The sequence below is a fragment of the Trachemys scripta genome, chromosome 2 (assembly GCF_013100865.1).
Source record: "Trachemys scripta elegans isolate TJP31775 chromosome 2, CAS_Tse_1.0, whole genome shotgun sequence".
NCBI classification, from domain to species: Eukaryota; Metazoa; Chordata; order Testudines; family Emydidae; genus Trachemys; species Trachemys scripta.
Genome location: NC_048299.1, coordinates 163,988,295 through 164,016,234, shown reverse-complemented (window position 1 = coordinate 164,016,234; position 27,940 = coordinate 163,988,295). Strand labels below are relative to the sequence as shown.

Sequence of the window (27,940 nt, the reverse complement as noted above, 5' to 3'; positions counted from 1 at the left end):
TAGTCTGTCTCCCCTGACACCCCTATTCTTGATCCTCCGCTGCCATCATAGGGGTACCTTCCCTTGCTGGGCACTCATTTTTCCAATGTCCCTCCTTTCGGCATATGGCACACTGGTTGTGATCCAGACGCCTTTCCTGTGAGCCAGGGTGCCCACGCCCACGTCCTCTCATTCCCTGGCCCCTTCCACCTTCCTGAAATCTTCCCCTGCCACCGGCCTGTACTGCTGCAACCATCATTTTCACTTGCCTCTTTTCCTTTTCTCCCTCCCTAAGGCTGTAAGCCCTGTTTGCAGTTTCCAGAATCTGTGCCATGGTCATGCCCATCAAATCCTCCCTTTTCTGTAGTTTCCTTTTAATATCAGGGGCTGCACGGCTGGTAAAGATACCCTTTATGATTGCCTCAGTTTCCCGTTCATCGGGGTTTGCATTAGTAGTTTGCCTGATGGTATCCCGAATACGCTGCAGAAAAGCAACCGGACTCTCTTTTGGCTCCTGTAGTAGCTCATACGGCTTAGCCCAATTGTTATGTGGGACAGCCGAGTGTCGGAGACCATGTAATAGGAGCTCCTTGTACACAGTGAGACGCGTTTGGCCCATAGGGTCATTAGGGTTCCACCCGGGATCTGCTAGGGGGACCTGGACTGCAGCAGTAGGGACGTGAATTGGATTCCGATCATGTCTCTTCTGTGCCTCCTCCCTTGCTCTAGACACAACCTGATTCCGCTCCACCTCAGACAGCAGGGTCCGCAGAAGGACATTACAGTCATCCCAGTCAGATTTACAGCTAGCCAGACACCCTTCAAAGGCTGAAATAAACTTGCTTGGGTTCGTAGAGAATTCCCCTGCCTGTGCCTTAAAAGCTGCCAGGTCCACTGGGTTAAAAGGCACATGAGAGTAAACCTGCAATGTAGTGGCTGGGTGATTTTCTGATCCAGGACGGGCTACCCAAGTCTCAGTAATCAATGGATAGAATCCCACCGGGGGGGCAATCTCTGGGACCTGAGGGACCCTGTCTTTATAGGGTGGGGGTGTTGGAGCCGAAGGGGACACCGACTCTGCCATCACAACCGGGGGAGGGTTCTGAGGACTAACAATAGTTACTACCGAACCTGTCGGAGTCAAATTACACCTTTGCAAAAGATCTGATCTATCTCTTAACAACATAAACAACTGTACATACATATGTTCATTCCATTTACCCGTACGCTGACAAAACAAAAGCAATTGAAGGATCGTGTTATAATTAAGTGATCCCTCCGGTGGCCACATTTCCTGGTCCTCTAGCTGATATAGAGGCCAGTCTACTGTACAGAACCTTTTCAGTTTACTTTTAATCAACGGATCCGATCCAAACACTTTCCAGTTCACCAGAATGCATTCCAAGGGTGTACACCTTGCCCTGCCTGCCATACTCTGTCCCTGCCCCATATTAGGGAGACTCTGGGCGTCCCCAGGTCAAAACAGGTAGACACTGGGTGTCCCCAGGTCAAGACAGATAAAGTCCCCACTGGACTGTTCCTACCTTATCCAAGGGTCCGGTTCTGCACCGTCGCCCTATCCACAGGACCGGTTCCCCACCGTCGCCCGTAGCTGCTTCTCCACTACTCGAGCGCGTTGCACCGTTGTGCCCTCCGGGGTCGACCAAACCACGTCTCCGCTGAGGCCCCCGATGAAGTCACCGGTGAGCTCTGGGCGTCGGTCGTCGCCGTAGTCCGTCGGCCGCCGGAGGGATCCGGGCAAGGCTAAATTTCAGCCTCGAGCCCACCCAGGGACGCCAAAACTGTTGCCAGCACAAGGTGCCCGAGGATAGCAACAGCGAGGTTCGTGGCCCGGTGTGCTTCGCGCCAATAAACACACCAGGGGTGGAGGAGCAAACAAAGTTTATTTGCGATCTCAAAGCGGTGCAAGGAGACTGGCACGTCTCAAATCAAGCACACTAACAGAAACAGCTTTTCTTCTTTTATACATTTTGCAGTCAAGCCTCATCCTCCCCCCCCCCATCCCCCACTACCCCTCCCTTCCTCCCCCCCATTCCTCTCTCTCTACCCCTCCCGTCCCTGGTAACAATTACTAGGCAAATAGCAATTACATTTAAGCAGTTAAGTCATTCTTGGCAGCTATAAGCCTAGCTTGTTAGTAACTTCTTTAAACCGTTATCTTGTCCTTTTTCCCTTCAGCCAGAAACATGCAGGCCTCATTATTACCGCTTGGTACTGGTAAGGGGGGGGGGGGTTACCACTGATAGCAGGTTGCATACACATTCCACTTGCTCCTGGCTTTTGAGGTCGATTAGAGTTTAAACATGGAAGGAATTTGGTTCATTTTAGGCCTGGTGCAGGAAGGCTTCATTGACCCTTCTGATTTTCCACCCTCCCGAGTTACCTAGGGTGATGGTGAGGCCTGGTGACGTCAACAGGAGCGTAGCCTTGTTCTTACACTTTGTCAACACTGGTCTGGCTCCTGCTGCCGAGAGAGTCCCATTGGCTGGAACTGACAAAAGTTGAGGAAAGATGGTGAGTGCAGCACTGAGTCCCGAGCGGGAAAGTCCTTCTGAGAGCCTCGGGTCAGCAACATCCTCTGCAGGCTAAGTGGCTTTGTGGATAAGATGTGGCCCAGCTGTGGTACAAGAATTGTCCAAACTCTGATGAGCAACTATGTTGTGTCTGAGCCGCATCACTGCACCAACCCCGCTCAGCTTTGGTTAAAAGACATTTGAAGGCGAAAGGGGGTTAACTGGAGATTTGTGTGCGTAGTTGTGAAGGGGGTGGGGGGTCTAAAATGAAGTTTCCAACAGAAAAGTAAAACTCGGCACCAGATCCTCACTAGTGAAAAATCAACATCGTTCCACAGCAGCTCAGACTTCGTTGGTTGACACCAGCTGGGATCTGGCTCATTGACGCCAGCTGGGATCTGGCCCATTGACTCCAATGGAGCCACGGCTGATTCACACCAGCTGGGGATCTCTTTTATAAATGTGCAGTTGCTCCCCCAGAACAACAGTTTTGTTTTAGGGTGGCGGGTGCAAGTCCTTTCAGCGTCCCAGTGCAGCCAGAGCCTGAATGTGGCCGGGGGTTAGTCAGGGTGGGACGGTGGCGTCATTAACTCAGATCTGCTCCGAGGCCCCCACCACAGGAAATTGCTCACCCTTCCTTCTGTCCGGTGGCCTCCCTCATTCTCTCCAGCACAGCCCCTGAACTTCTTGCTACATTTCAAGGGCTTCCCACGGCCCGCTGAACAACCAGGCTATTGTCTGTTTTCATCCAGCTGCATCACAATCTCACCCCGCTTTGATTCAGAGACGTGTGCGTGTGTGAATTGCTGGTCTGCCAAGAGGGTAGTCCCCAGAGCAGAAAGCACATCAGCCACCCGCCGTGGCTTTTCTGCACAGTCTAGATCCTAGACCTCCCGCCTTCAGGGAGGATGGATGGAGTGGGGAGGGCTGGTGGGGAGCTCCCCACAAAGCCACTTGTGCAGCTGTGAAGGGTGCTCTCTGCTTTGGCTGCTGCCAGCTGGTGTGCGTGTGTACTCTCTCCGTACGCTGTACTAACCCTGCAGAGAGCTGGTTTAGCAGTCCTCGGTAGTACTACCCAGAAAGACCACAGACGCCGTTCGGTGGCCAAGGCACTTGGCCAGGTTTATTGCCAATGAAGCGCGGTATTAGTGCCCAATAGACTCTACGTATATGCCCAGGACAATGGACTCGGCTCAGTCAGCAGCGGGATTGTCTGCTGCCCCCTAAGCCAGACAAAGGTGCCCCTCCTATGATTTCTCTTTTATACATTGAGACAAACAAATTACGTATTACGCTCCTGGCATGTTACCAACATGTTACCAACCCTACCTAGTGCCTAGTACTTCTTGGGAGTGCCTGTGTTTTAGCAACACTCACCGTGCCTTTGCCAAGTTCATGTGCCGGACAGCAAACTTGTAAGCAAGCCTCTGCTTGATGACAGGGCCGGACTTTTGCTCATGGCCTGGCTTTTGCTGACTTTGGTTCAGATCTCAGGTCTTGCACCAGGCCCTCTCTCTCTACTACAGCTGGAGGGTGTGGGATTTCCTGGGAGGCCCTGGTGTGACACCCTCCGCCCCGATCCCTTGTGGACCAAAGAGACTTAGAACCTGTGTTATTGGGGACTGTGCCTTCCCAGACAGAACACCTGGGCAGGGTGCTGGGAAGCTTTTGTTACACAGCCAGCTGGAAGGGGACACAGCGGGAAGCAGAGCTCTGGCAAGCCCCTTAAGCACTGAGGCCCAGATCCTCAAAGGTATTTAGGTGCTTAACTCCCATTGATTTCAGCAGGAGTTAAGGGCCTAAATTCCTCTGAGGATCTGCACCTAAGTGTTCACTAAACACCACAGAACTGGCCCCTGAGCCTTCCCAGGGTCTCCCAGCATCCATTGCTCTTGGCCCCGCCCTCAGTCACAACAGGGACGTGACTTGCCCAAGGTCACCCGGGGAGTCATTGTCGGAGTCCTGCTTTGAACACAGGAGATCGAGGATCCTAGTTTTGCGCTGCCTCAGACCATTAGACCAGAGGCCTTCAAGCCCTGAGCTCTGCACCTGCCCACATAGGGTGACCAGACAGCAAATGTGAAAAATCGGGACAGGGGGTGGGGGTAGGGGTAATAGAGGCTTATATAAGAAAGACCCAAAAATCAGGACTGTTCCTATAAAATTGGGACATCTGGTCACTCTATGCCCACACAAGGTATTAATCTGGGATTCAGGGGACACACACTGCAAGTTTTCAGTGAAGAAACACAGCTGTCTCGAGCCCTTATGGCTACAAGGAAAATCTTCCAAAGGTGATGGGCATCTAACCGACACAGTTCTGTCTGCCTGAGTCTGCAGCCAGCCTGGGACAACAGCTCTAGGAAAAGTGGCAGTAACTGTTAAGTCTAATTACAACACTGTCAGAGCCAGATTTTCATGTAACATGGGTGACCAGTTGTGTGGTGCACAACCACTGCAAGTGTGCGAGCAACTCAGGTTGAGTGCAGCTGAACCCTGGGCAGGCTGCAGCACCCAAGAGATTTTTGTTCTCCCACTGAATGACAGCAGATGCACCAGTAACTTTACTAGGTAGAAGTTTAGTGACCACATTAGGGCCATATCCTCCCCACTCCCTGCATTGGGCCAGGACTGAGGGACATCAACAGAGCTGTGAGGGGTTCCAGCCAGCTGACATAGCTGTGGGAGTTGTGAAATAGGATTGATGTGTAGTGTACTGAGATAGCTGAGCTGAAGCTGGGTACGTTTGCACAGTGCAGGAGTCAGATTGGGAAAAACAAGGTGGTGATTGTTATGCTCATGGCATATACACAGAGAAGTTAGATAAAGAACATAATACTCTTGTTGGAAGGTTGCAAGGTAACACACCTTTATTTCTTAGAATTCAGAGCAATCACTCACCAGAACCACAAACCAGAGAGAAACAAAACAGGCTGCTCCGTGAAAGGGCATGGCTCACACCACCTTCTTGGTCTGCAGACTGACTACTACAGACACAGATCACACTTTCCCCTAGGGTCCCCTACCCTGGAAGCAGGATCAGGAAAGACCTTTGAAATTTAAAGTGACAGCTTGTAATTTTTAGTTTTCAAGGGACTACAGCAGTGCCTCTTCCAATATGCTCCGCCCCTGTGAGTTGCCAGAAGGAGATGCTGCTCACAGCAGATAGCAACACTGTGTCTCTCTCTGAGCTCTGCTGGGCTCCTTGAGGTTGGCTCCCCCTCGGTGGGGCTTGGATAGGGGGATGGTCTCTGCTGGGCTCCTTGAGGTTGGCTACTTGTTTGGGGGAAAATAATATATGGTGGCATCTCCCAAACATGACATCCTGGTGGCTCCAAAATCACTTCACAACACAATGAAATAGTTACTAATATTGGCATTTAAATGACCATCGCTGGGCATCTGAGCTAACTAGGGTGGATGGGGCTGTTCACGTCTCTCCGCGTTGTTGCCTCAGGCTCTCTGCAGACTCCTCTCTGCATCCATTACACACAGGTCACCTTCTTGAGGGTGTTTTTTAACCCCTACAATCATAACAGCTAGTAGGAACTGATGGGAGGGGGAAGGGGCTGGGATATGGGGCAAGGGATAGGTGAGATGCGGGGATGGGGTATGTGGGGGCAGTGGAGGGCTGGATTGGTGAGGGGTTGGCTAGTGAGGGGGATTTGGGGGGTGAGTGGGTGAGTGGGGGAGTCGCTGGGATGTGCAGTGAGGGGCAGTGGGGGTGGGGTGCGGGGGGAGGGGGTGGGGATATGGGGGAGGGACAGGTGAGATGCGGGGATGGGTATGTGGGGGCAGTGGGAGGGCTGGGATGTGGCGGGCTGGATTGGTGAGGGGTTGGTTAGGGAGGGGGATTTGGAGTGAGGAGTAGGATGGGGGTGGGGGAGTGGCTGGGATGTGCAGTGAGGGGCAGTGGGGGGGTCCAGAGGAAGAGGCTGGGATATGGGGGGAGGGGCAGGTGAGAAGCAGGGATGGGGTATGTGGGGGTAGTCGGAGGGCTGGCTTCGTGAGGGGTTGGCTAGTGAGGGGGATTTGGGGGATGAGTGCGGGAGTTGCTGGGATGTGCAGTGAGGGGCAGTGGGGGTGGGGTGCGGGGAGAAGGAGCGGGGATATGAGGGAGGGACAGGTGAGATGCAGGGATAGGGTATGTGGGGGCAGTGGGAGGGCTGGGATGTGGGGGGCTGGATTGGTGAAGGGTTGGGTAGGGAAGGAGATTTGGGGGTGGCTGGGATGTGTGGTGAGGGGCAGTAGGGGTGGGTTCAGGGGGAAAGGGTTGGGATATGGGGCAAGGTATAGGTGAGATGCAGGGATGGGTATGTGGGGGCAGTGGGAGGGCTGGGATGTCGGGGGCTGGATTGGTGAGGGGGTTGGGTAAGGAGGGGGATTTGGGGGGGTGGGATGGAGTTTGGGGCAGTTTTGGGATGAAGCCCTTACCGGGTATACCCACAAAAAGGTGCTATTTCAGTTATTTTTGCTCTGTTTTGTTTAGCCCAATGAGAAGAATAAGCAAGACTCTCCCTTGAAAAACCCACCTCCCAAAAGGAAGAGATCTGTGAACAGCACACCTCCTCTGGGTGACATCAGTAAGAGACAGACAAGAGAGAGCCCCTTAATCAGTAAGAAATCCACTGAAGAGGAGCAAGAATTCACCGTCAACTTGGGTGATGGTGGCAAGGATCATGTGGTGACAGGCAAAACCCATGACAGCATCTATAAAGCCCTGACAGCACAAGCAGACATCCATGCTCGGTTGGACAAAGAGAAGGGCAAAGAGATGCACCTACTGGGGAAAAAAGGGATTGAGGGGTATGTTAACTTGGGGATGCCTCTCAAGTACATTCCTGAGAATTCCCACTTTGAAATGAATTTTTACAAAGTGAATAGGAATCCAAAAGAAGGCATGGTGGGATACCATCAGTTTGAGAGCAAGGGAAAGAAATGCATAATATTTTATGTCTCCTCTGTTGGCAGTAGATTGGAGAACAATGCTCGATACAAGAATTCTTTGGTGCCAGCAGCTTGTTAAAGACCTGATCAAGTTGTGTGTCTTTGCTCCAAAAGGGGAGACCATCAAGGATGCCTTATGCAAAGATGGCTGGTTTCATTCTTGCTTGGAGAAAAAAGAGTGGAAGTTGGTGGAGAATGGAAAGTGCAGAACTAGTGATCACTATGTTGATAATCTAGCCAACAGGTCATTTGAGGTGGTGGTTAAAACTAAGCAACCTTTCAAGGCAGGGGATTGTTCAAGGAATGACCAGTCCCGCATGGCCTCCAAGGAGGGGCAGGGGAAGACTTACTATTACTTTAAAAGTAGTATCCTGGACCTGTATCCTGACTTGAAGAAACAAAGTACAGTGATTGACGAGCTCTTCGCAAAAGCCTTTGCAAAAGCCTTGGCGGAAGGGAAATCGAAGCGTGCTGTGTTCAAACTGTACAGGGAGAACTTTGGGAAGGAGACTAAGAACTCCACTCTTATTAAGGTGCACAAACGCCTTGGTGTTCTCAGTGACTCTGTGGGGTTTATAGAGTGGGCCAACAATGGAAATGATGGCTCTGCCACTTGCTTTGTCTTGCATGATAAGTACATACTCACCTGTCAACATGTGGTAGGGCATATTGTTGGTGAAGGAGTGGAGGAGAAGGACTGGGCGTCGATAATCAGTCACTCTGCCCGTGTGACTTTCTCTTATGAAGATAAATACCCAAAGGAAAACAGCTGGTTTTCGCTAGCTCCTTGGTTTGAAATATCTGACAAGGATCTTGATTTTGCTGTCCTGAAACTGGAAGAAGGTGGAAGCTCGTTCCAAGTAGGTCTAGTGCAATTTTCTCACCCATTGCCATTTAATGGTCTAATCTATATAATTGGCCACCCGGATGGGCAAGCGAAATCTGCAGATGGCTGTACTGTGGTCCCTGTATTTGAGCGGAACCAGGAGTGCCATTGTCGTATCTAGGGTGACCAGATGTCCCGATTTTATAGGGACAGTCCCGATTTTGGGGTCTTTTTCTTATATAGGATCCTATTACGCCCCACCCCCTGTCCCGATTTTTCACACTTGCTGGTCTGGTCACCCTAGTCGTATCCAGCGTGGTCAGAAGGAGATGTGCAACAGTGTCAGATGTGGCCCAGAGGAGAGGCGGTGCATTCACATGTTCACCCAAAGTTTCCAGGATGTGATCAACAATCCCAATGTAGTCACCTATGACACCAGCTTCTTCTTTGGGTCTTCTGGCTCACCGGTGTTCAGTGCAGATGGCCAGCTGGTGGCCATGCACACCGCTGGTTATCAATATGAAAAGAATAAGCAGCTGCACAGCATTGTTGAGTTTGGCTTTTCCATGATGGCCAACCTTGCAGCAATTAAAAAGAAGTATAAAGCCTGGTATGAGTTTGAGCTCCCCTCCCTTGGGGAAGATGCTAGGTCTTGTCCTGGTGAGCATGAGGATTTCACCAGTGCTTACACCAACGACATAGAAATGGAAACCTTGGAATAAAATCTCCGACTTCGAGAGCCTTCCCAACACACTCAGTGCATTTCACCCTTCATGTTGATCTCCATGCTTTGAAGTCTCCATTGTTCCTGACATGAACTTTCTTTGATTGGTGATTTCCTACCAGCTGCAATCTAGTTATACCCCTCTCTGCTTTCATTGTTCTCATTGAAATGGCTGGTGACAAACCTTGAAATAACTTTTTTTATTTTTAATGAAGGGTGGTTAGTATGATGGGGTCAGTACCTTGAGTGTGGGATTCTTTCATAAGAAATGCATAATCCTTGGACTTCTAAAGGCTGAGCTAGAGGGAGGAGTGGCTCTACAAATAATTATCAACCATTCTTAAAATATAATGGTTATAAATATAAACGTAATAAAGACAAATAATATAAATATGGAAGAAATACAAATATTCTATACCGTTTTTAAAAAATACAAAAGCTACTTTAATGCCACATTAAATTAGCACTGTTTGAAAATGGTCAAAGGATTCCACAACATTAACTTGCACCCCTGCCCCTTGTGCAATCTGTGTATTTTGTTATGCATTGAACATATAAAGATTACATTAAACAGTGGTCACAGAGGGCCTGCTTCTCTTTGAAGTTAATGGGAATGGGCCTTTGAAGAAAAGAGGAAAAGAAAATACTACATATATGCAGTATGGCAGAGGTAACACTATTGTAGAAGCCTTCATTTTTTGCCTTGTCTGACTGATTTTTAACTTCATTATTGCATTAATGTGGCCTTTTTACATTTAATTTCCAAGTTCTCTCTCTTTTTAAAAAGCGGGGCTGGGTGGAAGTGAGAGAAACACTTCCACTGAAACCATTGGGAGTTGTTGTAAGTTCTGCACAGTTGCCACTATTAATTGCGCTCTGCTTGAAATATGCAAGTGATCTGGTACCCTTGAAATATACAGAAAGCCAGAAGATCTGGGTTCAATTCCCAGCAATGCCATATACTTCCAAAGTGGCCTTGGGCATGTCACTTCATCTCTCTATGGGTATGTCTACACTACAAAATTAGGTCAATTTTATAGAAGTCGATTTTTAGAAATCAATTTTATACAGTCGATTGCGTATATCCCCACTAAGCACATTAAGTTGGCGGAGTGCGTCCTCACTACCGTGGCTAGCATCAACTTACGTAGCGGTGCACTGTGGATAGGTATCCCACAGTTCCCACAGTCTCCGCTGCCTATTGGAATTCTGGGTTAAGCTCCCAATGCCTGATGGGGCAAAAACAGTGTAGCGGGTGGTTTTAGGTACATGTCGTCAGTCGCCCCTCCCTCCGTGAAAGCAACGGCAGACAATTGTTTCATGTCTTTTTTCCTGGGTTACCCGTGCAGACGCCATACCACGGCAAGCATGGAGCCTGCTCAGCTCACCGTCACCGCTGCTGTTGTGGGCAAGTCTACTGTGGGGGCTGCTGTGATCCAAGTAGCCAATGCAATCATTGACATTCAGTTATCAAGGGTAGCATCAGAGACTTTGAAAACCAGTTTAATGACTGTCCAGGCTTTGGTGTGACAGTTGTGTGTGTTTCTCCTTGATGCAAACCCGACCCCTTAGTTGATTTTAATTCCCTGTAAGCCAACCACCCTCCCCCCTTCGAAATAAAGTAACTATTGCTTTGAAACCATGCATTCTTTCTTTATTAATTAATTAAAAAAAAAAAAGAAGATAACGGACAAGGTAGCCTGGGTGGGGTGGGGGAGGAGGGAAGGACAAGGCTTGGATCTGGAGTGATGGATATAAATTTTTACAAGTATTTAGCTTCACCCTTTAAGTAAAGCCAACTACATGCATGGAAAATTAAAAGTACCTAGAATCTGAGAGAGATGCTGGGAAAAATGCATAATATTGACATGAATCCCTTGAAATTAAGTAAAAAGCAACAGAGGGTCCTGTGGCACCTTTAAGACTAACAGAAGTATTGGAGCATAAGCTTTCGTGGGTGAATGCCCACTTCATCAGACGCAAGTAATGGAAATTTCCAGAGGCAGGTATAAATCAGTATGGAGATAACGAGGTTAGTTCAATCAGGGAGGGTGAGGTGCTCTGCTAGCAGTTGAGGGGTGAACACCAAGGGAGGAGAAACTGCTTCTGTAGTTGGATAGCCATTCACAGTCTTTGTTTAATCCTCATCTGATGGTGTCAAATTTGCAAATGAACTGGAGCTCAGCAGTTTCTCTTTGGACTCTGGTCCTGAAGTTTTTTTTGCTGTAAGATGGCTACCTTTACATCTGCTATTGTGTGGCCAGGGAGGTTGAAGTGTTCTCCTACAGGTTTTTGTATATTGCCATTCCTGATATCTGACTTGTGTCCATTTATCCTCTTGCATAGTGACTGTCCAGTTTGGCCAATGTACATAGCAGATGGGCACTGCTGGCACATGATGGCATATATAACATTGGTGGACGTGCAGGTGAATGAGCCGGTGATGTTGTAGCTGATCTGGTTTGGTCCTGTGATGGTGTTGCTGGTGTAGATATGTGGGCAGAGTTGGCATCGAGGTTTGTTGCATGGGTTGGTTCCTGAGTTAGAGTTGTTATGGTGCAGTGTGTGGTTGTTGGTGAGAATATGCTTAAGGTTGGCGGGATGACTGTGGGCGAGGACTGGCCTGCCTCCCAAGGTCTGTGAAAGTGAGGGATCATTGTCCAGGATGGGTTGTAGATTTAGTCATGGTTGTTCATTTCAACAAGGACTATTCATGTGCTAAGAATCAAGCCTATATGCTTTTTTGTGTAGTTAGTCTAGATACCTTTTTTCCAGTGAGGGAAAAGACCCCTTTACCTTCATATGACTAGAACAACAAAGGTTTTTTCCTTAAACTTTCTCTCATCACTCTCTTTTGAGCAGAGGCAAAGAATGAGGAAATTTGAGACTTGTTGGTAATTTATGAGCAAGTAAAAACAGGGTTGTAATGTTACCTCCTTAACTATAACAAGTTGTGACCGGGCAAATGCTAAATGGAATGGCTTGTTCATTTTCAATGGTTGCAGATGTACCATCTCAGCATTTATCAGATCTCAGATTCTAAGGAGAGCCAGTTTAGACTGATACTTAAACATGATTATCCATGTGCAGCTGGTAGTAGTGTGGGTGAGTCAAGTGGCTCTCTTAGTTCTGAGCCCATTCACTGCCCTTGAAATGGGGGCTCTGTGCTGGCAGAGATGCTGTTTTCTGGAAGAAATATGAAACCAAGACCCCAATCAGTTGCACGAGCCTTGGTAAATTGTTCCAATGGCTAATTACCCTCACTTAAAAATCGGTGCCATAGTTCCCATTTGAATTTGTCTAGCTTCCACTTCCAGCCAATGGATCTTGCTAAATGTTTGTTAGATCAAAGAGCTCGTTATCAAATACTTGTTCCTTGTGCCATGTACTTATAGATTGTGATCAAATCACCCCTTAACCTTCTCTGTGTTAAGCTAACTCCTTGAGGGGGCCACTTGGGGATCTGGGGCAAAATCAGTACTTGGTCCTGCTAGTGAAGGCAGGGGGCTGGACTCGATGACCTGTCAAGGTCCCTTCCAGTTCCAGGAGATGGGATATCTCCATTAATTATATTATTATTATTATTATTATGCTCCTTGAGTCTCAGTATAAGGCATGTTTTCTAATCCTTTAATCATTCTGGTGGCTCTTCTCTGAACCCTCTTGCATTAGAAATAACTGCCTCGGTGGTGGGCAAATGATTCCTATATACATGATTGTAAAGCACTTTGGGACCCTTTAGAAGAAAAGAAAGATGTCTATTAACACAGGCCATTATGATTTTATAGGCTAAATTCTGATTCTCTGAGAAGGGGTCATCTTTAATAAGAATAATCTATAGTGCTCTGGCTCTTCCACCTCCTTTTTTGCTGTAGTGCTCGGGGATCTTGGGAAGTAAGGAGTTTCCAAGTAAAAGGACTTTTTTTCCTTTGGCTATTGGTTTTTAGCTTTCAGGCTTTATTGAAATATGCCATGTGCTGCTTGATCAGTTCCCAGAAGGGACTGCACTTTTGGTTAATTGTATTAGCACTAGGTCAGTCTGCTCAAGCGTCTAGAAACCTCTAGTTCACCATGGTCATGCTCAGAGGGATAACATAGGCATTAGAATAACCAACCTGACATCAATAGTCACTTCTGTACTAGCATTACTTTATCATTAGCATAATTATCCCCATACAAGCAATTTGGTACCCACAGGAACATTTAGTGGCTATCTATAAAATCCTGTTGTATCCATCTCTTTGCTTCAAGGCATAAGATGAGCATCCATGGCAACACAGGAATAAATATCCCCCATTTGTTGCACAATTGAGCACTTGTATTATGGGAACTTTTCACCGTCTTTTGAAGCATGCAGGGTTGGCCATTGCTGAAGAGGGCATTTTGGACCAGATAGAGCAGTGCTTTGAGTTTGATATGGGGTTTGTTCCTTATTGCAGTCGTACTCCCATAACCTGAGCTTGGAATATGTTGTATGTAGGGCCCTTCATTTTCAGTTTTTTTATTTTATTTTATTTTTCCCAGGAATTTATCAGTGTTTATTACCACAACACCGAGAATAGGTGAAAATCAGTGCAAAAATTACTAATTTTTCTGGGTAAATATCAGGTTTATTTTTGGTGGATGGAAAGCCAGGGGGAAAGTATTCAGTAGATTAATGCTTTGAATTCTGTTCATCAATGCGGTTTGCTGCAGAACCAGGGCCGGCTCCAGGCACTAGCCTGGCAAGCAGGTGCTTGGGGCGGCCGCTGTGGAGAGGGGCAGCACGTCCAGGTATTCGGCGGCAATTCGGCGGACGGTCCCTCACTCCCGCTGGGAGCAAAGGACCTTCTGCCGAATTGCCGCTGCAGATCGCGATCGCGGCTTTTTTTTTTTTTTTTGGCTGCTTGGGGCGGCCAAAACCCTGGAGCCGGCCTGTGCAGAACTAAAACTGAACTCAAAACACAATGCCTCCTCTGAGTTTCATGTGACTAAACAGTTTACTGCTGTAGACTTGGAACTATTAGTCTATAAATATTTACATTTATTATTTGGGCCACACAATTGGCAGCGCATACACTAAGCTTCATCCTTGTCTCCTGTTTTTGTTTTAAACTTTAGAAGACTTCCTTGTGTTCTGAAGCATATTCTGATACAGATTTTTGTTTTCTTCCCATTTTAGTGTCAAATCTTTAAACCGTTCTCTAACAGCTTGAAATGTATATGTGAGTCATCCGTATGTTCAGATGCGCACGCACTTCAGAGCTTTTGTGCGTGCCTGTTTGTTTATTGTGTGTATCTTCTACACTAATACATAGCATTACTTCAAAAGGCAGCTTTGCGTATACACACAGACTAATGCATTATCCTAATATGTATATCTCATGCAATGTATTGTATTTTCCTAATAAAACAAGTTATTTTTATATATATTTGAATGATACAAATGTAGGGTGAAAATCAGAAAACAACTGAATAATACTTTTTGTAAACCTGGGACACTTTTGTAAAAATAGTTTTAAACTGAAAACGAAGGGGCTTAGTTATATGTAGATGGATTTCCTAAATAACTAACGGATCAGTATTTTGTGTGCCTAGTGAGTTTGCTCTGGCTCTCAAACGAGGAGCTGCATGAAGTGAGAACCAGGACATCAAGCTCTCTACAGGGGATGATACACCTATGACTAAAATTAGCTTTAAATTGGGCTCAAAAATGACACATTTCTATTAAAGGGACAGTCAGGTTAAGCTTGTCTTAGAACTTGGGCTTGAAGTGAGGAAGGGTCGGGGAGTTTCATTCATTTTGTCTTTAATTTCATTGTGCTCAGTGCTCTAAGGTGGTAGAACCCTCTTTCTTAGATGCCTGGCTGGTGTGTCTTGCCCATGCTCAGGGTCTCACTGATCACCAGACTTGGGGTTGGGAAGGAATTTTTCCCCAGGACAAATTGGCAGGAGCCTTTGGGTTTTTTTGCCTTCCTCTGCAGTGTGGGTTGTGGGTCACCTGCTTGGATCATCTGGGAATATCTCAACTAATCAATTCCCTGCCATTGCAGGGGCCTGGGCATTGGTGGTACCTAGGTCTCTTCTGTTTTCTGCCTATGGCACAAAACAGCTTTAGTCTCCCGAGTGACTGAAATACTTTGATCAGACTAAAGTCATTGGGTGAAATCTAATGGCCTGAGATATACAAGAGGTCAGACTAAATAATCTAATGACCTCCTGGCTTTATACTCTGAAATCAGTGAAACTTTTAAAACCTTGTCCTCTTTGCAATCCAAACATCGCAGCCTTGGGCTGAGGCATGAGAATTAAATGAAATTGATTAAACTATTTTCATTTCTTAAGTTGAGACAAACACTAACAATAGATCAAGGTCAGAAGTGAATACTAGCACAACCATATAAAGCTTTAAAAATCAGTCTGAGAAAGGAAAGTGGTGTTTTTAAATATTTTTGAACCTGACCGTGCCCCTCCAAAATATAAACTAAAAAAAATAAGTGGGAGAAAATAAACGGGTAATTTTTTCTTGTTTTTTGTGTTGATGCCCATGTACTACAGATGTGTATATATACTGCTGTGTGTACCAAATACCAGCATATGCACTTACATCTGTATCCTGCCAATTTAAGTACATTTTTAAAAACATTTCATACTGATGTCTTCATTATACTGAATATTCTTTACATGAAGGGGAGAAAATAAACAATCCCGTTGTATTTACCAAGTGTTTCTGGGTTGGAGAAGGGAAGTGGGCAGAAGCAATCTTTAATGTTGGGAGACTGCAGTCCAGTGGATAGGACACTGGGAGGCAGGAAACATGGGTTCTTTTCCTTGGCTTTGCTACTGACCTGCTGTGAGGTGAGTCACTTCCCTCCCTGTGCCTCTTTCCCCTCCCCTCTTGTCTATTTAGGGTGTAAGCTCTTTGGGTAGGCACTTTCTTTCATTGTGCGTCCTGGACTTTCCCTCCGTCAAGGCAAGCTCTGAAGTTAACAAGGGGCCTTTGGTGGTGTGTACTCTTTCCTAGAGGGGGTTCTCCTAGCCCACTGCATTCAAACAGAGCCATGAATGCAAGTGGAACCCACAACTTTTAGGATACTGGGAAAAAATCCAGGAGATGGAGAACAGCAGTAAAGGGCAATATTAAAGCAAAGAGACGAGAAAAAAGTCTTGAAAAGTTTAGTTCCCAAATCGGACAGGGCCATTCACTTCCTGCAGGGAACTATGCTTTTGCTCTGTAATGCTTACCTTGTGTCCCAACTCAGTGACTTGCTCTTCTGGTCATGGAACACCAAATTCATCAACATTGTTAGAGATAACAAAGGGATACTGGCAAATTCCCCTCCCAGGTGAGTCCAAAGAGCTGCTTTTGCCCCTCCCGGTGTCAGGGGTCCCCAACGTGGTGCCCGCGGATGCCATGGCGCCCACCGTGGCATCTATGTGCGCCCGCCTACTGGCCGCCAGACAAGCAGTCACCAAAATGCGGCATCGTCAAGAAGCGCTGCTGCTGAAATGCCGCTGATGCCTCTTGACGACGCTTCTCGGCGGCATTTCGACGGTGACGCCTCTTGATGTTGCCGCCTCTAGGTGGCATTTCGGTGGCTGCTTGTCGAGCGACCGCGCTCCTTGGCAGCTAGTTGTCCGGCGCCCGCCTCACGGAAAAGGTTGGGGACCACTGCCCTGTGTTCTCTTCACTTCTGTTATTCAGAATGCATGGAGCTCTAGCCACCTGTCAGTGGCTTATAGGCCCTGTCTTTCAGCAGCAGCATCCTAACAAAGTAGGTGCTTGCATGACTAGGTGATTTGCTTATCTCTAGAACTGGTTGGAGACTGTAGCTGTCTTGTCATTGTTGGAGGCAGAGCTGGGCAAAATTTTTCAGATGAATAGTTTATTTGCCAAAATATACAGTTTCAGTCTTAGTCCCTTTGGTGCTGTTCTGTAAAGATAGACAGCTGAACCCCCAGAATCTGATTGCACCTTTCCACCATCCCATCAGAAGGAGACCCCTTTGGAACCAGCAGTGCTGACTGCAATGTTGGCTGTATCTCAGGATAACCCATTGCCAGGGGTTATCCAAATAGCGAGGCGTGGCCTGGCCCCCTATCCAACCCCCCCTGCTCCCCACCCGACTGCCCCCCCCCGACACCTGCAACCTATCCAAACACCCCTGCTCTCCACCCCCTGAACCCCCATCCTTATCCAATCCCCCTGGTCCCCACCCCCTGACCATCCCCCCATCCAACCCTCCCTGCTCTCCCCGCCCCACGTTACCTGTGGGGTGGGGGAAAGGGGGGCTCAGTCCTTTCCCTGTGCGTTTCCCCTGCTCATTTTGGCTGCTGTCCCTGGCCGTCGGGCAGGGCTCGCTCCCCGTCTGGGCTTGGCTGCTGGGGACAGGGGCCAAGCACGCTGGGGGCGCAGGGGGGCCCTGGCTTCCTCTACCCCTGTTCCCGGCAGCAGGGGCCAGGCCCCTTGACCGCCTCTTGCAACCTCCCCCTGCTCCCCACCCCCTGACAGCGCCGCCCTGGAGCACCAGGTCTGGTGGTGCTATAGCCGTGCCGCCCGGCCGGAGCTGCAGCCACGCTGCCCAGGCACTGGGGGAACTGTGACTGCGAGGGAGGCAGGGAGGGGAGCAGGTGGGGAGGGACCAGGTGCTGCTGGGGAGTTGGGTTGGCTCCTCCGCAAGCCTGTCCTGACCCCGCTCCCCGGCAGAGCTCGGGGGCCAGAGGGAAGGGACCCGCGGGCCGGAGTTTGCCCCGCTCTGCCTTAGGGCTTCCGCCCTGAGGACCCGCCTGCACCTGTGCAGAACGTGGGAAAATCTCCAGCCGCCTTCCCACCTCCTGGGGGCGGGGCCAGGGACATGAGGGGGTTGTCATGGTGATCGAGCCCCTCTCCCCCCATTGGCCGCGCTCCTTGAACGAAGCCCAACTACCTCCCTGCCCCCGCCTCTCTCCAACCCAGCCGCCGCCGCGAAGCCAGCAGCCAATCAGCTTTGGAGGACGGCGGTGCCCGGGCCCAATGACGAGGTGGATTCGCCCTGTCCTCTCCCCGCTCCCCCCGCCACCTCCCAGCGGCCAATGAGGCGTGAATCCCGCCTCGCCCTCGTGGCGGGAACTGGGTGACTGTCCCTCGGCCTCCCGCCCTGCGCAGCCGGGACCTGGTGAGAGGCTCCAGCAGCCCCCGGGGGACTGGCCGGGAAGGGGGCGGGACTCCATGGGCGAGCCGAGGGGGCTAGATGGAGGCAGGTCCTAGATGGAGGCTGGGAGGCGGATGGGTCCTGTGGGGGGGCAGGATCCTGTGGGGGGCAGGAGGGAGGGCAGGACCCTGTGGGGGAAGGAGAGGGCAGGATCCTGTGGGGGGCAGGAGGGAGGGCAGGACCCTGTGGGGGAAGGAGAGGGCAGGATCCTGTGGGGGGCAGGAGGGAGGGCAGGACCCTGTGGGGGAAGGAGAGGGCAGGATCCTGGGGGGACCAGGAGGGAGGGCAGGATCTTGTGGGGGGATGGGAGGGCTGAGCAGGGGAGGGATGTGTGGGGACCAGTAGCGGGGGGGCCCCCATGGGGGAGGGATGGATTTCATGGGTGGCCAGGGGTGGGGGAGCACCTCTCAGGGAGAGTCAAGTGGGTAAATGAATCAAAAATCTCTTTTGCAGAGAAAACAAAGAATCCCTCCCACCTAGCTAGCTCCTCCTTCCCTTTCCCGGTGGTATCTGCCGGCTCCACCACAGTGTTGTGTGGTCAGTACTGAGTGGGACCTGTGGCCCCCAGCCAGGTGGGATGATCCGTGGGGATTTCCAAAGGGCACAGTGTTTCCAAAAGCCCGTGCGCAATGGTGCGCTGTTTCCAAACTCACTCTGCCGCGTGTCACGGATGTAAGGGTGGTGATGAAGTGTGAGGATGAAGGGCAAAACAGATGGGACGTGAATAGGGATTGTCCGTACTCTCTTGCAGCTGTCTCCTAACAGTGAAATCTCTTGACTCCTCGGTTTCTTATTCCCGCTTCTGAGCCAGCATGAGTGCCAGGAAACCGCCCATCGGCAGGAGTCCAGCCAGAGCCCCCCAGACACATCCCATCACATATTACTTTCCGGTAATTCACTCTACGTCAGATTTCCTCATGTGATGTATTATTATTTTATTAGCAGTATGGTAGCTCATAGGAGCTCCTATCATGGGCCGGACCTTACTGTGATAGATGCTGTCTGCACACATTATAAGACAGTTCCTATCCCAAACCCGTTACAGCAGTGGTGCTCAAACTTTTCCTGCCATGCCCCTGTAATGGAATCTGTCTGTACCCCCACTCCACTACTGCACAATTGGCTCAGCAGAGGAGCTTGGGCTGAAGGCAGAGCTGGGGGCAGAACTGGGGAAAAGGGAGGAGCTGGGACTAGAGGTGGAGCTGGCCTGGGGGGCAGAGAGGGAATGAGAGCAGAGCTGGGCTAGGGGCGGAGTGGAGCTGGGTGGTGCTCCGTCCCTCCTGCCCCTACCCACTCCATCTCACCTCGTGGTGGCTGGCCTGGGTCCCACCACGCACCCCCTGAATGTTTCTCCATGCCTCCCTCGGGAGATGCGCTCCACAGTTTAGGGAGCATTGCTTCACAGGCTAAGTATAAGAAAAAAGAGAGATGTGAACAGAGGGCATGAACACAAGGAAACAATGAGACAGTGTTAATCAGAATGATGGGCAGTGGCATGAGCACACCAGCTGTCTGACTGTTGTCAACTTCACACTTGAAGCACTGGTCTGGGCTTTGGTTTCAGTATAGAGTCCTCGTCACCTCAAATGACCCTGACATCTCGTGTGTGTGTGTGTGTGGGGGGGAACTATTTTGCTTTCAGGCCCTATCCACTAAACAGTGCTCTTATTTTGCTTAGAGGTAAGATAGTCGTGGGCATGGTTTAGTTAACACAGATTTACTGGGTTTGCGGCAAAGCTAGATTAGTCAGTCCTCCCAGGCAATCCCACAATGCTATGGGAAGGACTAGTGGGAGTTGGTGCTTGAGTGAGCACCAGAGATAATTTCGCCAGTCAGAACATGTCTGGAAGGAGTGTTCACGGCTGTTCTCTAATCTTCTTTTCTTTATATGTTACTATTAAAATTCTGGGTTTTAGGAAGCGAGTTAACAGGAACAGGTGCAATATTCTGGGATAATCACCTCTGGGTTCTTGACCAGAACCAGAGGAACCATGCCAGATTTTATACTTGGTGAGACAGGACTTTATGGGAGTGGTGTGTGAACATGCACACAGTGCAGACATGACCAATAAAGCCTGCAGTGATGTACCTCAGTACTGAGTCTTGGTGCTTTGATTTAACATAACGTACAGCAGTGTTCTTCATTGCAAGGCCTGCGAGCCATTGGTGGCTCCCATCAACCCTAAGTGACTCCTAAATTCTCTCTAAGCTGTGCGAGTGCTCAGCAGGCTATAAATAGCCACGCAGCAGCTCTAAAGGGCCATGCAGCAGGGACCTGGAGAGGAGAGAAGTAGGGGCTGGGCGGGAACTGGGGAGGAGAGCAAGTTGAGGCTTGCAGGGCTGCTGTGGGCCTCTCCCTGGAGCTCCCGTGCCAACTGCTGGCAGGGGGGAGAGAGGACCCCTTCTCCCAGAGCTCCGTGCTGCCTGCTGGCACGGGGGAGAGAGACCCCTTCCCTGGAGTTAGCTGCTCCTGGCAGGGAGAAGGCTGGGGAGAGTCCTCTAGCCCCAGCCCCAGGACAGCCTGCCTGCACCCCAAACTCCTCATCCCTGGCCACACCCCAGAGCCTGCACCCCCAGCCAGAGCCCTCATCCCCCTCCCCGCATCCCAACCCTCTGCCCCAGCCCTGAGCCCTGTCCTGCACCCTGAACCCCTCATCCCCAGCCAACAGCACTCACCCCCGCACCCCACCCTCTTCCCTACCCTGGGCCACTTCTCACACTCTGAACCCCTCAGCCCCACCCCATATGGCTTTCACATTGAAGGTTTTTTGCCCAAGTGGCCCCTAGTTCAAAAATAGTGAAGAGCACTGACGTAGGGCTACAAAAGGGAAACTGCAGCTGTTGTTTATTCACACTGTTTTTTGTTGTTGTTGTTGTTCAGCAAGAGAATGTGCAGGAGTCAAACCCCCCCCACGCCAAAAAGGAGGAGATCCAACCCTGGTGCCAGTGCTCTGAAAGTCATTGGTAATACGCCGATTTCTACTGAGAAACCTGGAACCCAAGATCCTGAATCGAATGCCAGTGAGGATAGAAAATTCACTGTTAACTTAGGTAAAAATGGAGGGGAGTATGTGGTGAAAGGCAAAGCCAATGACAGTATTTACAGGGCCCTGATGGCTCTGCAAGATATCCGGACTCACATCAAGAAGCAGCAGGGCAAGGAGATGCATCTGCAGGGGAAGAGGGAGATTAAGGGGTTTGTGAACTTGGGAATGCCCCTCAAGTGCCTGCCTCAGAAGTCCCACTTTGAAATGAAGTTTTATAAAGTGAAGGGAGACCAGGGAGGTGGTGAGCAAGGATACCGCCAACTCGACAGCACAGGGACTGAATGCGTTGTATTTTATATTGCACCCATTGGAAAGAAAGGGCCGGATGGGGCACAAATTCAAAAAATAATGCGCCAGGAGTTTATAAAAGAGCGCTGCAAGATATGCGTCTTTGCCCCAAAAGGGGAGACCATCAAGAATGCTCTGTGCAAGGATGGACGGTTTCTGCCCCTCTTGGAGGAAAAGGAGTGGTATCTAGTGGAGAACAGCGAAACATTACACTATAGTCACTATTCTGTCGATGACTTAGACAATCAGTCATTTGAGGTGCAGGTTGAATCTGAGCGTGCCGTTAAGGCAAGGACTGAGCAGCGTGGTGGGGCCCCTCGGGAGCGACAGGGGGAAGCATTCTATCAGTTTAAACTAGCTGTTCGGGCCCAGTACCCTGATTTAGAGAAACAAAGTGAATTGATCCAAGAGTTCTTTAAGGAGGAAGTTAGTGAGTCAGGCAAACATGTCAAAGCTCTGCTGGAATTGCATAGAAAAAATTTTAGTAAGGAGGCGAAGAACTCCACTCCGGTTCGGGTGCATAAACTCCTTGCTGGACTCAGCAACTCAGTAGGGTATGTAGAATGGGACTACAATGGAAACAGGGGCTGTGCCACTTGCTTTGTGTTATGTGACGGGTACATCCTCACCTGTCGTCACGTGGTGAGCGATGTAGCAGGACCAGGAGTTGAGGAGCAGCACTGGGCAGAAATTAGTCAGTCTGTCAGGGTTTCCTTCTCTTATGAAAACAAACACCCTAAGGAAGATGATTGGTTCGACGTAGAGCCTTGCTTGGAAGTCTCAGACCAGGCTCTTGATTACGCCATCTTGAAATTGAAGAAAAGGAGCTCTAAATTCCCAAACGGGTTGGCAAAATATATATCTTCACCACCACATAGCGGCCTGATTTATATTATTGGCCACCCAGATGGAAAGGAGAAGTCCACAGATGGCTGTTCTATAGTAACCCCACTTGAGCGGGGGTGGCGATGCATTTGAACGCCTCCAGAAAGGGCAGGTGGAAGGCCACAGTAGTACCAATTGTGGTACCATCCCTGAGAGCAGAACCCCCCAGTGCATCCACATGTTCACTCCAAGGAGCTTCCAGGAAGTGACTACCAATCCTACCGTAGTCACCTATGACACAAGTTTCTTCTGTGGCTCCTCAGGCTCACCTGTGTTTGATGCGTCTGGACGCCTGATCGCCATGCACACCGCTGGCTATTTGTACAGTTACTGTAAACAGGAGCACAGCATTGTTGAGTGGGGCCAGTTGATAAAAGCCATTTTGTCTGATATCAAAAAGAAGAATCCAGAGTGGTATAAGTCTGTGCTCGAAGGCCATCTGAGAGATACTGAGGCGCCCTCTGGTGGCTCTGAGGACACTGCAGAGGTTCCCCATAATAACCCTGAGGGAGCCCTCAGCGCTGAGACCAATGATGTGATAATGGAAAGTGACAGCGACTTGGAAAATGATGACTTAGTGGCGGATTTAATTCCATCTCCGAGACCCTTGGCCTGAATCCTTGCGATGCTTTTCCAATGCCATCTCCCAGTGGCCGGTTTGTTGGAACAATTTTATCTCTGCGTTCCATAACCTTTGTCATTCAACTTATTTTTGCTTGGCAGTTCCCATCAAAATTGACCTGTGGACTTACCCACCCATAAAATCCCCATTCAGCTGACTTGGCTTCACTTATTCCACGTGAATGCTCACTTACACCTTGGGAGGTGGTGGTGGTAAGAAGAGACCCATACCTTCATGGGTCCCGTTCCATCATTTGGACTGTGTAACATGCATCTTCACTGCCAAGAGGTGCAACTAATTAGTGGGCTGTTAAAATGGATTCTGTAATTTAAGCAATCTTTTAAAATACAATGTTCTGTCTCCCACAGGAAGAACCTTACTCTGAGGCCTTTGTTTCTTGTAATGAAGCAACAGGGTCAGAGTTTCAAATTAGGGAAATTTTAAACCAGAAGTCTAATCCAAAAATGTACGATTTCTTAAATTTTGTCCGTGTCTTATTTTTTAAATTAAGTCATGAAAATAAGTGTTGTAAAATAAAATATCGAAAGCCTTAACCCAATCCATAGTCTATCAGGGAGGGATCGAACCATACTGCAGGGCTTTTTGTTTCATGATGAGGTTTTGTCTACACAAAAAAGTTGCACCAGTTTAAAGGTGTGAAATAAACTGATTAGTTCACATAGATCTCTGCCCTTGTTAAACTAAATCACTTTCATTTCCCATCTTTATTTTAACGGATGCAACTTTCTCATGGCCTCAAAACCAGCTGAGTCTTTACAGAACTTCCATCTGACAAACAAGTTTTATGGAGAGTATAAACTTTGTGGGTTGAGAGGAAGCAACTAATAAAACAGTTGCTTTACTTGCTTAGAATGAAAAGACCTCAGGACAGCAGCATCAGAAGTTTACCCTGACGTGGTTAATTTGACTCACCAAGATTGAAAGGTGAACTGCAAACCACTTTTAAAACTGCTTGTGCTGTCTAATACCTCCAAGAGGCAAAAATATTTGAAAGTTCTTACTTCGTGCATCTTGATCTCTGCTGTGTCTCATGGAGATTCATTGTGAGCTCTTGCCCCTTGACTAAAAGGGTGAGGGTGTTGAATCTTCCTTTATGCAAAGGCTTCCTTTATCCAAAACGTTAATCAGTCATTGAAGTTAAATAGGTATAAAACAAAACCCAAAACTTTAAGCAATCTGCACTTTTACAGCACTTATTTTGGAGCAAAAACAAGGATATTAGCCATGCTAGTCTAACTAAAATCTGTCCTTGATCATTAGATTTTAGCAAATAGGAAGGAAAAAACTTGTAATTTCAGGCAAAGTTCTTCGTGTCTCTTCCTGTACATTGTGCTGTGCATTGTCCCTGTTAAATTATGTTTCTCCCTAGCGGTAACGGTGTTTTAGCAGTTTGGAAGGGACGAAAGATGCATGTCACTATAGGCTTTATAGCTCTGGCATTTTAACTCTTTCTCCTTCTGCCTGTGGTACTCACAGGTGATGGATCTCAGGAATAAGAGTGTATTTGCACGTTGCTTTCTCTTGCTGTCTATCATTTGGCTAATGACTTTTCGCTTTCCATCTCTACTGGGAATAAGCACTCAGGAATCAGGCTGGTCAGGAGAGAGGAAGTCACTGCACTTTTTATTATCTGCACTAGCACTTAACTGACTCTGAGTCTGCTCAGGATTCTGGAATCACCTAGTTCACTCTCCGTACGCTCAAAGGCGTCACACAGACATTAGCAGCATCACTTCCATACTAACACTACATTATCATCAGCTAGGGTGACCAGACAGCAAATGTGAAAAATCAGGACAGGGGGTGGGGGGTAATAGGAGCCTATATAAGAAAAAGACCCAAAAATCGGGACTGTCCCTATAAAATCAGGACATCTGGTCACCCTATCATCAGCATAACTAGTAATTTATCCCTAGCATTACAAGCTCACTGGCAATATATAAAATCCAGGTGTCCCAGTCCTTGTGCGTCAGGGCATGAAATGATCACCCATGGTGGGGTCTGAGAAGGAATTTCCCTCTTGTTTGACACTACGCAGTTGGCAACGTGCATTATGGGGGCTTTTTGCCTTCTGCTTAAGCATCTAGCGTTGGCCACAGTTGGACTGAGATTCTGAACTAGATGGACCAATGCTCTGAGGTTTTTATAGGAAATCTGTTCCTCTTTGCTGTTTGTTCTTTCTTCCAAAACCCCAAGTGATGGGTTATAGTTGGATTTAAATGTATATCTAAACAATCAGTGTTTTGTGTGTGTGGCTGAGGAAGAGATTTTTTTGCCTTGTAGTTGCATGAAATTTGAATTGGTGCAGCAAATTCTACATACAGGGAACGACATGCACACTTATAACTGAAATATTGTCTTTAAACTAAAGACTTATTCTTATGCTCAAATAAATTTGTTAGTCTCTAAGGTGCCACAAGTACTCCTGTTCTTTTTACGGATACAGACTAATGCGGCTGCTACTCTGAAACCTATCTTTAAACTGGGCCACAGAATGACACATCCTTCTTCAGTTTAACCTGACAGATTCCTTTTTTATCTCAATGCCTGGGGGATAGTGGGGGATGGGGGAGTTTCCTGCTCTTTTTGTTCTTGCTCCTGTGAATCATTTAAAAATAAACAGCGCCCTACACTGCTGGCAACCCAGAGGTTGCAGCCTTATGTTACCTCATATGAACTGCAAGGTGAAACTGACTCGTCAGTTTCATTGAGCAAGTTTGAGACTTACACAAAGAGTACATCAAGGTCATAAGTAAATTAGATGAGTGATTTTTTTTTTTTAATTTCTAAAATGAAGTTAGTCACTAGATAAAGGAAATAAAGGCTGTTGAATCTGAAAATGTCTCTTAAATTCTTAATGGGATAAAATGTGTTCATATCTGTGTATTGATGCTCATGTGCCAATTATAAACATACGTGCTGTGCCATGTATCAGAGGCGTAGCCGTGTTAGTCTGGATCTGTGAAAAGCAACAGAGAGTCCTGTGGCACCTTTAAGACTAACATGTATTGGAACATAAGCTTTCGTGGGTGAATACCCACTTCGTCAGACGCATGTAATGGAAATTTCCAGAGGCAGGTATAAATATGCAGGCAAGAATCAGTCTGGAGATCTTTACTGTTAAGTGCTTATGTATCAAATAGCTATGCAACCTGTCGATCTTTAAATAAATGTTTTTAAAAATCTCTCATGTTGATGTGTTCATTGAATTTGTATTAAGCCAGTAAGAAACCTCTACCATTTAGTATGTGTATTGGGGGCGGGGAGCGGTCAGGAGTGGAGTTCAGTGGGTTGTCAGACGTTGCAGAGTCCAAAAAGCCTCCACTGGTATCCCCTTGTGCTGTGACCGCTACAGTCAGCAGCACCCAAGCCAGCTCAGCGCACGGATAAGAAGTCTCCAGAGAAAATCATTGTGCAGTAGGAAGCGGTGTCATTTCAGTAGGTGGTGCTCTTCTTCTCCGTACTCAGCCAGCCTGGAGAGCAACACAGCTGCAGGGAGATGTAAAACAGAGCCTGGCACTCTAACCCTGGTGCCCCAGGCCAATCCCCCATTGGGTCATAGGTCCGCAAAGCTCTGGATGAAAAGACTTTGCCAGTGAAAACTCGCCTACCAGCGCTGACTCTTCCCTCTTCCTCGCTGGCTGGAGATCTCCCGGCTACACCAGTCCCCTGCAGGGGCTGGTAATCACACACAGCGCTGTGCTGGGTGTTACTGAGGGCCAATGCCAGGAGCTCCCTGGCACAAGGGCCAGGACACTGATGGGTCTTCCTTATCCATGCAATCCCTCCAAACATGTCTCTGCCTGAGCATCACGGAGCTCAGCGCCGGTCGCTAACTTGCTGCCTTTGTAAATCCCAGCCCACGTGCTCAGGACTGTATCGGTTTCATTTGAGGAGGGAAATGGAGTCACTTTAATCTCCATGCAAGAGCCCAATGATGCCATCTCCTGCTGTGCATCCAATGAAGGGCCTTGGCTAGAGTGACCAGATGTCCCCTAGTCCCGATTTTGGGGTCTTTTTCTTATATAGGCTCCTATTACCCCCCACCCCTTGTCCTGATTTTTCACATTTGCTGTCTGATCACCCTAGTCTTGTGTGCCAGCCAGGTCTCCGCTCTCAGCCTGGGGGGCAGGAGCAGCTGTTCTGTCCAATCGCTGTCGCTCTGGGCGCCTTGCCCCTGGCACGGAAGGCGTTGGCTCAGCCCTGAGAGCTGGGCTGTGCCATTTGCCAGCAGTGCAGGGAGAGACTGTGACCACAAGGGGGAGATCCCAGCTTCGCTCCTGAAGCTTCAAGGCACTTGGGCATCGGTCCCAGACTCGTTTGTGTCCTCTTCAACTTGGGCACCGGACCGGATTCTTTGTGGCGAAACCGAAAATAGACCTGACAGCTCGTCACGAGTGGTCCCCAGTGCTGTGCCAGGGGAGGGAAGCTAACCCGCTGCAGTCCTGGCCAAACTCCAGTGGGATTGAATCAGTGGGTCTTAAACCCCATGCCTGCAGCTTCAGATCACCACGGGATCCCTTCCTGATTCCTGTGCTAAACACCATGCATTTGCCACGCTCTTCCCCAGAGGGGGCTGCATCTTGGCACTGGGGGAAGCAGCCCCTGCCTGTAGGTTATATCAGTCTGGGTCATTCAGGGAATGTAAGACCTTTGCTCTGGGTATTAACCCTTGAACCCCAGCTGGCGTGAACCCCGGCAAAAGCCTGACATCAAAGGGTTACCTCCCTCCGAGTCCGAGTTCGGTGCTAGTTCTCCCCTCCCTGCTCTGTCCTTGCTCCCCGGCCCTGCCTCAGCCAATTGACAGGTGTTCCGCAGCTTCCCTGCACACAGCTGCAGTGTGAGTAATTGTGCTCAGTCCAGAGCGATGGGCCAGGCAGCCAGGGGCTTCTTAGGC

General features: G+C 48.8%; 2 protein-coding genes across 2 annotated transcripts; both read left to right on the top strand.

Moving 5' to 3' along the window:
- Positions 1-6,624: 6,624 nt before the first annotated feature.
- Positions 6,625-9,008, top strand: LOC117871782 (protein FAM111A-like). Its single transcript, XM_034759546.1, is given in 4 exon segments — positions 6,625-6,639; positions 7,003-7,505; positions 7,507-8,448; positions 8,591-9,008. Coding segments are annotated over 4 exon segments (1,878 nt in total).
- A 9,601-nt stretch (positions 9,009-18,609) lies between these two features.
- On the top strand, positions 18,610-26,228 carry FAM111A (family with sequence similarity 111 member A). Its single transcript, XM_034762162.1, is given in 3 exon segments — positions 18,610-19,070; positions 21,062-22,487; positions 22,489-26,228. Coding segments are annotated over 2 exon segments (1,947 nt in total). The 5' UTR covers positions 18,610-19,070; positions 21,062-21,068; the 3' UTR covers positions 23,017-26,228.
- Positions 26,229-27,940: the final 1,712 nt, after the last annotated feature.